A 12,371-nucleotide genomic window follows, 5' to 3' on the forward strand; every position below is an offset into this window, starting at 1 on the left:
GAACTAAGAAAAACCACGCGAGCAGTAATTCCAACAGGAAGGTTAGGCAGCACTGAAGACACAATCCTGATAAAAACACCCCACCACACCTTAACTCATCCTTCTCCTCCTATAACGTCGCCTAGAATTTACCCATTGCCTGACATTCGGACAAGAAGGAAGTTCTGCTACATGTTACAAGGGGGCATATGGGAGATGCTGGATGCACGTCTGCCATTTGTGGTGGCAACTGCTTATTCACTACTTCAGCCTACAGCATCTCAACTATTAACACAAAACAGGAAAGGGAAAGTTGCTCAGTTTTAAGTCGCCTGCCTTGCATGCAAAAGGTCACAGGTCTAACGATCTGCATCTCTAGGCTAAGGCAGCATAAAGGGGCTCCTTATGTCCCTAGGACAATTGCACATTTTTTATTTGCTCTTATTCAAACTTACCGTATTGGCCCGAATATAAGCCACACTCCCCCCCCCCCCATCCCAACTGTGAAAAGTTAAAGTGCGGCTTAAAATTCACAACCTTACAAAAACCGGCTTTTACCATATTGCTGCTGAAACAGACATATGGGAAAACGGAACAAAAAAAAAGTTTTATTGCTGATCTGCAAGTTTGAGACTGTTGTGCAATTAATTCTAATGTCATTCGTCGCTTTCTCCGTATTTTACAGTGCAGTATTGATTTTTTATTTGCATTTACGGTGCCACAGATTTTCTTCTACATTTGTCATTTACAGGTGTGAGTGTCTGCAGAATTTTAAGGGAGCAGCTTATATTCAGGTATTGTCTTTTATTTCTCCCCCCCCCCCCGAATTTTAAAGGTGTGGCTTATATTCGGGTGTAGCTTATATTCGGGCCAATATGATAATAAATTCACAGTTATTAGTTTGCTTATGATCAGGCTTCTATCAACTCATATTGACTTACGATTTCCCCTTCTGCAATGTACCTGCAAAGTGCTACGCTGCCACCTTGTTTTCAGGTACAGGCTTGCTTTCAACAAGAAAAACAACATTTCATCAGAATATTATTTGGAGTGGGCAGAAAGATGCTACCGGGGGGGGGGGGGGTAGAGAGATACAAAGCATGCAGTTATTTTACAGTGATAGATTCCAAAATGATGGAGTCGATCAAAATGAATGTGTTCTAGAGTTGGTGGAAAAACTTAGGTATCGTCAGAATTATTTCAGGCTGTTAGAAGGTGAATCATTACAAGCCTCCGCCATCATTTCTGGGGCGACCATTTTTGAGTCTACACACGTGCACAAAAGCAACTTATGATCAAAGTGTTGAAGAGTTGCTGTTTTGACTAGCAGACTTGCTGAGCAAGCAAAGACAACAGCTCTGCTGCAATGGGCAAAGAAATGTTGTCAGCAAGTCTAACACAATTATTGTTCAAGTTTCCTGTTTGACCGAAGCATCGTAATGATTAGTGTCTGAGGGTGGGGGGTGGGGAGAGCAACCTACCATGAAATTTATCAGCAAAAGACAAGGTCACTTTGCTGACAAGCTACAAACTGCCAGAAGAGGGTGTTGAAAGGTGTCAACTAACCATGGACACAGAAGGGAGGATTAGCAACAGATACTCCTGCTGGCAAGAAGACTTACTACTAGGGACAATTCATTGGAAAGTTTGGAAAGTGGCTACTACACAGAGCTGCAGCAACCTGCTTAACGGGCCAAGATTGATACCAGTCTTTTAGGGATGAAACAACTTGACTGGCTTCAATCACACTACAATCCATTGTGGATCCGGTCACAAACACTGGATGAAGGGAAGCTCAACTTGGCGATGGTGTTAATTAGCACTAACTGGGAAAAATGGATTACCTATCTCTATAAGAAAGGATCTCAACTGCAAGGGCTGCTGTTATTACAACTGGTCTGGCTGTGGGGCTGACTGTACAATTAGAAATAAATGAATAAATGGCCGTCTCAGTCATTTCAACAGAGAAATACAGTACAAAAAGGCTTGGTACATTAAACACTTGGAAAATGCTTGCTTTCTCTACCCTAGATGTTAGGGGGGGGGGGAATCTCAGCTAGAGGTGTCCTGAACCCAGCTCATTCTTTGCATGAATCCTCTCATCTCAATTAATTTAAAAAGTGACTTGGTATTAAGACTACATGGTTCGGGGGGCGTTTATTTGGAATCCAAGCCTTCATCCTGCCCTCCTAAGAGTTAAAATGGCACCACCATGTATCTCCTCAGCAGGCCTGACAGAGTGGGTGTCAGAACATAGTGTATTGTGATTCCTTGAAATTGCATGGCCACTGTCTGCAATGGAGGCTCATGAGGACTGCAATTCACCTCTGCACATTGTTCCATGAAGGTAAGGTGTTCTGCAGTTTCAAGGGGACGTTCTGCTTAGGATTACGAACAAAACCACCTAAATTAACTGAACTTATTACGTTTCTAGTTTTGAAGGCATTTAAGGAGACTTAAGGTGCAATCCTTTACATGTTCAATGAGACTTACTTCCAAGTACTGGACCACATCTTAAACATTGCAGCTATTGAATAGGAATTATTCAATATCTGGATGGCGACACTGCCTGCTAGTCAAAGTGTACTGAAGCTTTGGCTGTTGTCTTACATGCCTTGGCCACATCCATGTTCAACGGCAGCAATGCACTGTGTGTTGACTGCTCAAAAGCTGCAGCCACTGAAGAAGGCAGTGGCCAGAGAGAATGAAAGGGGGTGCCTTTTTTTGCGAATGTGTCACTCAGAAATTATTTAATACTTCCAGCTTGTTTTGAAGCCTGATCCAAAAGTACTGGTAATTTTGTAACTTCCTAAATAGGTTGGGAATGAAGTTAAAGAACCACCTGTTCCCTATTATCCTCCCTTTGTCCCACCATTTTTAGAAGTGCAGTTGTTGGGAATTCCTCTTCCTCCAGTATCAAAAGGCTACACTTAGTCTATGTCCTTCTGAGATTAGGTGAGCTATGTCTCTGCTCCCCTCTCCTGGCTGAGAGGTGCCAGAACAGTTCTGTTGCCGATTTTGCTTTCGCATTGCTTAAAATCCTCATTGTTCAATGTTTGCTTCTTCTTACATAATAATATTTTTCCCCAAGATAATTAAAAGTATATTTTTTCTACGCTGCTTTGAGAGTTATTTTGGGATAGAAAAGCACCCTCAAAATGTTAGTCTGAAATAAAACCATTGTATTGTAAATCCCTGAATGGTGGAAAGAGACAACAAAGCACAAGACTTGAACCACTCTAGAAAAAAACAAGGCAAACCTTCTTTTAAACAAAACTGTTACTTTACTTTATACAAAGCACTAAAGGCCTTAAAGATTTACATAAATAAAGTCCAGGAATCAGTGGGTCCAATCGCTTTTGTGCATCTTCCGTTCATTTCAAGAGGTTTGCGCAGAAGAGTGAGCCACGTCCAAAGAGCAGCTCTTTATATACCCATATTTGTATTGGCTAGCTATAGCTGCTTTCTGATTTATAAAATGTTGACCATCATCATTACAAGCATCTACCTGCTTCAGATATTTTACAGCTGTCGAATGCAAGTGTTTTTATTAACAACAACAACACAATCTTTATTTGTAGGATGCAAAGAGCTACACAGGAAGAAGTCTCACTAAACTCACTGGAACTTACTGTTGAGTAAAATATACTGAAGATGTATGCTGTAAACTGTTACTCTCCGGTTGCTTGTGAAAGAATGAAAAACCCAGGCAACTATTCCAAGATTCTTACCCTTGTTCCATCAAAAAATAATAATGGGGAAATAAAAGGTATCCAGACAAGCCTACAAGATTCCTATGCAACAGCTTGGCTCAAAACTCACCTGCTATGCTCCACAGAGTTCTGTCTCAGGAGAGGAGACTTGACACTTTGAGACCTTCCGTCTTGGAAAGTAATCCTCTTTTTGGCGCTGGACGGTGGGTGGCTAAAGGTATGAGCTCGTCTCCTGAACTGGGGAGAATCGGAATCCTCTTCGGGGAACGGCTGCCAAGCCGAGGATATGGGAGAAGCCGGGGGCGTCGTGGAAGGAGATTCCCCCGAAGAGCATTCCTGGAAGAAGTCAGCCACAGTCAGGAATCGCCCCTTTTACACCCTATAACTACGCAGTGAATGTCAGAGTAATCCCTGCAAGTTTACAAGAGAGGAGATGAAACTGAGCCTCCTCCTCCTGGGTGGGAAAAAAAACGAAAGCAAACCCATTGTATGCTAATTAGAAACTATGCCAAACATCCTTTGCCCCTGGAACTGCCATGACCTCTCGCAAACAATACCGCAAAAAAGAATCCGAATACTTTACTGGCACTGCTACTACATTTTCAAGCCCGGGTTCCAATCAAAACTGGCTTCTTTTCTCGGCCTATCGTGTACAGATTTCCTGTCCTGTCAGAGCTCTTTCCTGGAAGAGGGATCTGCTAATAAAAAGCTGCATTAAGAGCAACAGGAAAATTAGAAGTCAAAAGAACCGCTCTGTTTCCACATCTCTCGGAGGAGAAATAATAATAATAATGTGTGTGTGTGTGGAATTGCTATGTAAAACAGGAAATCAATGGAAAGTGTACGACGAGCTGTTTACACATGCTGCACAGGCAGGCTAACGGCAAAGGATGACAGATTTAAAATGTCATTGTTTAAGAGACATGTATCAACTGGGATAAACAAGGGCTTTCAGGGTTTTATTCTGCTTTACATGCTTACTTCCCCTAAGTAGTTTTCATTCCAATTGACAATGAGTTATTCTGTTTACACTCATAAAAGCGAGTAGGATTTTAGAATCGATGGAAAGGATCTTGAGAGTCATCTAATCTAATGCCCAGCAACGTAGGAATATGCAGCCGGCCCATATGGGGCTTGAACCCACAGCCGTGGCGTTATCAGCACCACGCTCTAACCAACTCAGCTAACTAAAGATCCATCGCTAGTGGTGTGGAACCTGAGGCCCAGGGGCCAAATGGAGCCCTCTCTCCAGGACACCCCCTCCACTGGCCTTGCATTTCAAGCCCAAATATTTTTTTTTAAATAAAATTTTATTGGTTTTTCAAAGTTTTTATAAACACAAACAATACACCAAACAAACACACAAACAAACTTGTATAATTTCGTATCCTTTTTTCTTAAACCTTACTTCGCCGACTTCCCCATACCTCCCCTTTCTACATCCCAATTTCCAAAATTATTTCAGCAAATCCTAACACTTGATTTTATCGAATTTTTCCCTTATTCTTTTCTTTTACTTAATCTTTTACAGCTGTAATCCCCATTTTTCCCCAAAACCTCGACATTTTAACATTCATTAATTTTGCAATGTTTCTTAAGATAAATTTTGAATTTCTTCCAATCTTCTTCTGCCGTCTCTTTCCCCTGGTCACGGATTCTGCCAGTCATTTCTGCCAGTCCCATATAGTCTATCACCTTCATCTGCCATTCTTCCAGAGTGGGTAGATCTTGAGTCTTCCAGTGCTTTGCGATGAGTACTCTTGCTGCTGTGGTGGCGTACATAAAAAAAGTTCTATCTTTCTTTGGCACCAATTGGCCGACAATGCCCAAGAGAAAGGCCTCTGGTTTCTCAGGGAAAGTACATTTAAGTACCTTTTTCATTTCATTATATATCATTTCCCAGAAAGCCTTAATCTTCGTCAAGCTCAAATATTTTTGCCCCATGGAAGGTGGGCCATTTCCCCACCTCTGCGCCCTAGAGAAAGACCTGATTCAGACTTCTGTTTTACTTGTGTTTACTAAACAAAGCTTAAAAACTCAGCCTTTCCTAATATGTCTTTGCAGTTGGCACCCATTGTTTTTGACTAATGAATTTATGAAATGGAATGTTTTTCATCAAGAAATAAAATATCTGCCCTGCATCACGGCTCCTTGTTTCCCCCCCAAGCCATCGAATGTCTAACTCTTCCAATTTACACCTTCTTCCCTGCTGGGCTGCCAGGCAGTGACTCTAACCAGCCATAAGCTTACAAGGTAAGGGGCAGTTTTCAAGCACTATTCGGCTACTTATTGTTCTGTTTTGCCTGAAAAAGTAAATAGTCTGCAAACCATAATCAGCTATTTTATCAGAAAGTGAACTTCTCACAAGTTTTTTTTCTTTTAAGGAAAACCCAAATAAACTATATCCAGCATAATTTTGTACTTTATTCCCCACCCCCACGCACGCAAAGCCCGTTACTTACTTTGTCAGAAGTGAGGTTGTTGCACCTTTCAAAGCTGTCCATGCTCCCCAACCGGCCGCGCATTCGGTTAGCTCCCTACGGAATAACAACAAAGCATCCCACCTGTTAAGATCCCATTCCCCACTCTCTGCAATTCACAAACAGCAGCTTACTTTCGGCTACAAGGGAGCCAGGAAAACAATTCACAAAAGGATTTCGCCTGGAGCGTTAACGGCTCAGCGACAGCCTGCAGAGGCCAGAAGCAGTCTGTGGACCCCTCTGAATTTGGGAATTTCCCCATTTTGTAGTTCCTTTGGAGAAGCTGGCAAGGATAGCACAGAGTGGTTGAATGTGCTGTGGTGCTTGAATGTGCTTCTAGCACTATCTGTACCAATATAGCTGTCAAGTGCTGAAAGGCAAGCCATTTAATTCCATGCTGAAGAAATATCCTTGATAAAGAAATCCAAGTTGGAACGTGCTGTGAACCAACCCCAAATTGGCACACTTACTTGAAAACTGAAATCCTGTGCAACTTACACGTGCTCTAGCGCATTCATGTGTCAAAAAAGGATACAGTCTCGAATCCATTGATCCCATAAGCAGAAATCTGTTCATGGGATTCTCCCGCTAGAGAACAGATAGGAAGGCAATTTTCATTGACTCCCCCTTTCCTGTCACTAAACCCCTGAAATTCTATGTCACAGGGTTAGAGAGCCAGCCAGACAATGTCCGAAATTAGGCAGGCACCAGGCGCATTTTGCACCTGGCTTTTAACCACTTGCACCAGGATGGTGCCCGGTATCTCCACCACCTGGGCATCATTGGATCTGGACTGTTTTCACACACAAATACCCTGTCTTATAGAATTCTATCAGTTATATTTTATCTGTACAATCGGAATGAATTTCAGGAACCAAAATGCTTTTTCTGTGCAGCCTGAGCAACAGCAGTCACCATTAAGAAAAAGAGGTTGGAAATAGCATATATATATATAACACAAGAATGCCGTCAAAAAAAGAAGAAAAAACTTCCTCTCTTTACCAACACATGAAAGAAACAGGACACGAAATTAATTTTGCAGATTCCAAATTGCTCTTTAACATGGAACATCACCACAAGAGAATAATCATGGAAGCCATCGAGATAGAGAAACACCCTCACAACATGAACAAGCGTGACGACACGTCCCGCCTGCCAGACATCTGGAAATTAGCCCTCCCCACAAAAACCGACACCAGAACCAGAGGCACACAGAACGCCATCTCCAATCAACCACACCAGACCCAAACCCAGACCCTCTCCACAGATAAATTACAGACACCATCCAGTAGCCAAACCATAGTGGCACCTCCGGATGCTGCACCCCCCTGCAATCCCTACACAGATCTGGCTGGCACAGGGCACAAAACCACAGCTCGCCCCTATACACGAAGCCAAGCCAGAGCACAACTAAGTGCAGTACAGCCATCTTCTCAGAAAAACTCTTCACAAGCTCAAGAGGTCAAGACACGAAAGCTTTAGCAACTAATCCACACCTAATGACCCTCCTAAGTGGTACTCAGAATATCACTCAAGAAATCACTCAAGATATCCCTCAAGTAATTAATGAACAAAAGAAGAAAAGGCACACTAACCTGGGAACTTCCTCTCTGCCCAGAACGTTGGAGGCTATACACCACACCCCCTCAACAGTATTTATAGGAACTCAAACACTGAGATCCTGCTCTGTTCCAGTAACAAGAAGCCGAAAGCACCAGCCTGAAGATGACGAGTGAGACCTCGTCGAAACGTCGCCTAGACACCCCAACTCTTACACGGGAAGACACCCGAAGACACCAAAACCTGCATTCCTGTACCCGTGAAAATCTACGAAAGCATATATATATATATATATGTGTGTGTGTGTGTGTGTGTGTGTGGACTGTCCCTGGATCAAGTGACTTTTCTTCTTTAAGTTCTCAGAACTCAAGGTTGTAATCTGCACTTCCCAGATCTTTAAATGAGAATTAATCACAATCAAGCCCATCATTTGAAAGCTAAGACTTCAGAGCTGCTTTGCCCCCGAATGGCAAGCAGACATTCCATTTTGGCAACTGCAACCCTGGCTTAAAGAGGTGTGGAAGACTCCCTGGTCCTGAATGGGGCAACTGTGCCCCTGAAGGACCAGGTGTGCAGCCTGGGAGTCATTTTGGACTCACAGCTGTCCATGGAGGCGCAGGTCAATTCTGTGTCCAGGGCAGCTGTTTATCAGTTCCATCTGGTACGCAGGCTGAGACACTACCTGCCTGTGGACTGTCTCGCTAGAGTGGTACATGCTCTAGTTATCACTCACTTGGACTACTGCAATGCGCTCTACGTGGGGCTACCTTTGAAGGTGACTTGGAAACTACAACTAATCCAGAATGCGGCAGCTAGACTGGTGACTGGGAGCAGCCGCCGGGACCACATAACACCGGTCTTGAAAGACCTACGTTGGCTCCCAGTACGTTTCCGAGCACAATTCAAAGTGTTGGTGCTGGCCTTTAAAGCCCTAAACGGCCTCAGCCCAGTATACCTGAAGGAGCGTCTCCACCATCGTTGTTCTGTCCGGACACTGAGGTCCAGCACCAAGGGCCTTCTGGCAGTTCCCTCACTGCGAGAAGCCAAGTTACAGGGAACCAGGCAGAGGGCCTTCTCGGTAGTGGCGCCCGCCCTGTGGAATGCCCTCCCACCAGATGTCAAAGACAAAAACAACTACCAGACTTTTAGAAGACATCTGAAGGCAGCCCTGTTTAGGGAAGCTTTTAATGTTTAACAGACCATTGTATTTTAATATTTGTTGGAAGCCACACAGAGTGGCTGGGGAAACCTAGCCAGATGGGCGGGGTATAATTAAATTTTATTATAACTATTATTATTATTATTATTATTATTATTATTATTATTATTAATTTGGTGCCTAGTTAATAGATCTGAGTTTCTAAAACTACACCCAGAACAGCATAGAAGGTGCAGTAAGGGTACTTAATGAAACTGCCTTCTCTCTTTTTGCCAGCGGGATCCTGTTGCTTCAAAAGCCCTTCTGTGAATGGGAGTGAAGCACAGGATCCAAGCCATGGGGCTTAGTACAGAGGGCTGCTTCAACTTCAGTAGGCAATCAGAAACATCTGGGTAGGAATGGTAGGAACGTCTGGGACACATGCAAATCCCACCCTCCACAGCCATGTGTGCGAACTTGGATGCCATTGTGTTTTCATCCCAAAATTGAGTTTCATGGTTAGACGTATCAGAAGTGATCCTTAACGACGACACCTCCATTTGTCATTAACCTTGCAAGGTAACTGAGTGTTGGTGCTATACTTACTAAGGCCTGTTGAACAGAACTCTTTTTAAGTGAAGCAAATATTTATCTGGCAGCAAAACAGCAGGAGATATAAATGAAATTCTTAAGAGGCTCAGGATTTTGCTTCAGGAAAGCATCAAGATTTCCTTTCAATGTTCAAAAAAATGTGCTGACTGTTCATAAGCTACCCTAAACAGAGTATGGCATGCTTTGAAGACAAGAGAAATATGCTATACTTATGAAACCTGGAGTTTAATAGGTTGTATTTATTCAGTCAACTGGAAACAATTTTTGCCAGACAGCCCCTTCCCTCTCATATCTCAGCACTTGAGATATGAGCTTGCAACTGTGGAAGCCTCAACTTTTGTTTATTTTTGAAACTAAATACATTTCGGGTGTCTCATTGCATGGTAGCTTTGTCTGTTGTTCATCTTCTACCACTTTTAATCTCTTCACAAAATGGCACTTCTGCAAACCTAGTTGCTGCCCAGGGCCATATATTGTATATTAAACAACAAATCTAGCACCCTGGGCAGACAAAGTTTCCAATATTATATTGGGGAAGATACCAGTTTAGGAGTAAAATTCTAAAATTCAGGGTCAACCTTGCCTTTCGGTTTGGATTCCATGTTATATTTACTGAACTGCAACATATATGCTTGCCATCAATCAACCAAAAGTTCTAGTTTAAGTGAGATTGTCCTTCGCCAATCAAAATGCACCCCCAATTTTTGCTCTTGAGGTTTCCTCATGTTTGTTGCTTTTGATGCCATGCTATCTTCTCCCAAGGTGCCTAATTAAGTAACAAGAGAGGGAATTTGGATGCAAGCCTCTAAGACTATGTGACCCATCAGCAACCACGTTTGGAAGCAACGGAATTCCAGAAGGCACTGTGCCGAGTTAATTTTAACTTTCAAATCCGACCTACATACAAAGTGATTTACCGTCCAAGCTACTCATGTTAAAATATGCAGCTTCAAGCCATGCGTTATACAACTTATGCCACTAAACCTCCTAAAAATTCTTAATACCTATTTGATAATAATATCAAAACATGCAGATGTTAAATGACACACTCAATACGTGCTCTATGAGGGACTCCCTTGTGCTTGATCCAGAAGATGCAGTTAAAGCAGAGTGCTGCCTCTGTATAATTCAATTAATTAGAGCATGGTGATGACTGCTGACAGGAGTGAGCCCTTGTATGCATAGAATAAAGGTAAAGGTAAAGGTACCCTGTGTTAGGTCCAGTCGCGGACGACTCTGGGGTTGCGTGCTCATCTCGCTTTATTGGCCGAGGGAGCCGGCATACAGCTTCCGGGTCATGTGGCCAGCATGACTAAGCCGCTTCTGGCGAACCAGAGCAGCACACGGAAACGCCGTTTACCTTCCCGCCAGAGTGGTACCTATTTATCTACTTGCACTTTGACGTGCTTTTGAACTGCTAGGTTGGCAGGAGCAGGGACCGAGCAACGGGAGCTCACCCTGTTGTGGGGAATCGAACTGCCAACCTTCTGATCGGCAAGCCCTAGGCTCTTTGGTTTAGACCACAGTGCCAGCCACATCCCTTGGCATAGAATACCCATGTTCAATTGGCTACCAGGTCAAGTTCAAGGCCCAGTTAGTATTTAAAGTTAGTATTTAAAGCCATTAACAACTTTGGACCAGTGTACCTATGAGATTGCCTTACCCCTTATGTGCCCTACTCGATCGCTTCGATGTGCAGAATTAACACTGCTACAAGTGCCCCTTAACACACATTGCACATTTGTTAGAACCCAATCCTTTAGTATGGCAGCACCTACACTTTGGAACTCCCTGCCTATAGATATCAAGCAGGTGGATTCACTGAACTCTTTTCTGAATCCACTAAAAACATTCTTATTTAGTCAAGTCGAATCTCTAGTGACTTCCGGTTAAGATGGCGTCAGCTCAGAAAGTTGGCTCCAGAGCTCTGCAGATCACATGATTTTAAACCAAGTTTTAATTGGTATTAACTTGTGTGAAGCTAATTATTTTGTCAACCTTTTTATAACTTGGAAGTTTAGTCAAGTCTACCCAGATGCTTAGAAAAGCTGGTGTGAATTTTAATCTGTTTTAGCATTTAAACTTATTGCAAGTTTTAATGTATTGTAAAAAAAAATCTTGTTTATTGGTTTTATCTTTTTGTAAATCAGTTTTTTAAAAAACAAACAAACTACGAAGTAATATATAAATTTTGTGATATAAATAAATAGAGAAGCATATTTCTGTAGGGCACAATACATTCACAACAGGCAAAATACCAGCACCCCCAACAGACCGCCATTTGCTATACTGAAATTAATTCTTATTTCTGTAGTAGTTGTTGCAAAGACAACTTAATGAATTATTGGTGATCTGTACAATTCAACACAAATTTCAGTTTTCAAGAGAGAGATGCAAAAAAGAATAGGCCCAAATAGGCAGAATTTGTCAAGGAAGAATCTAATCAAATATCCAAAAGGTTACAATGATCTTATGGACAATTACATCCCAGGAGTCCTCGCTCCTGAGCAACTTACCCTTGAGAAAATGTTTTCTAGAGAGCTGGTCAAAGATTTCTTGGCCTTGTTTTTCAGAATGTCAAGTTTGAATCTGCCACCACTAGCTGCGTTCTCTGGAACTGTTGTGTTGGAGGCATTCTGCTGAGACAAAAAGGCAAGCTTTGTCATCAATGTTGCCTACAGAAGACAACGCAAATGTACCCCTGCCAAACTGACCCACAAATATACAAAGTGCAAAACAGAAAAAAGTGCACTTATCTCATGTTGCCTTTTAAAATTTGCAGGGTGTTGTTGCATTAAGTTTTTCTACATGCTACATTTTGGCTTTTAGTGCAACGTAAGGAAACGCGGGTAGGGACACGGGTGGTGCTGTGGTCTAAACCACTGAGCC

At 42.6% G+C, this 12,371-nt stretch overlaps 1 protein-coding gene across 4 annotated transcripts in view; it reads right to left on the reverse strand.

Moving 5' to 3' along the window:
• The window catches only part of TBC1D4 (TBC1 domain family member 4), a 94,370-nt gene that overhangs the window by 28,179 nt on the left and 53,820 nt on the right, over window positions 1-12,371 (reverse strand). For 2 of the 4 annotated variants that reach the window (XM_081198259.1, XM_081198261.1), the window contains exons 8-10: window positions 11,999-12,121; window positions 6,155-6,229; window positions 3,802-4,028 (exon numbers count right to left, since the gene is read on the reverse strand). In XM_081198259.1, coding sequence (XP_081054385.1) covers window positions 3,802-4,028; window positions 6,155-6,229; window positions 11,999-12,121 — 425 coding nt within the window. The remainder of the gene's footprint in view (window positions 1-3,801; window positions 4,029-6,154; window positions 6,230-11,998; window positions 12,122-12,371) is intronic. The other 2 variants (XM_081198260.1, XM_081198262.1) reach the window with 1 other exon arrangement.

This window comes from Podarcis bocagei (genome assembly GCF_964188305.1).
Source record: "Podarcis bocagei genome assembly, chromosome: 6".
Classification (NCBI taxonomy): Eukaryota; Metazoa; Chordata; class Lepidosauria; order Squamata; family Lacertidae; genus Podarcis; species Podarcis bocagei.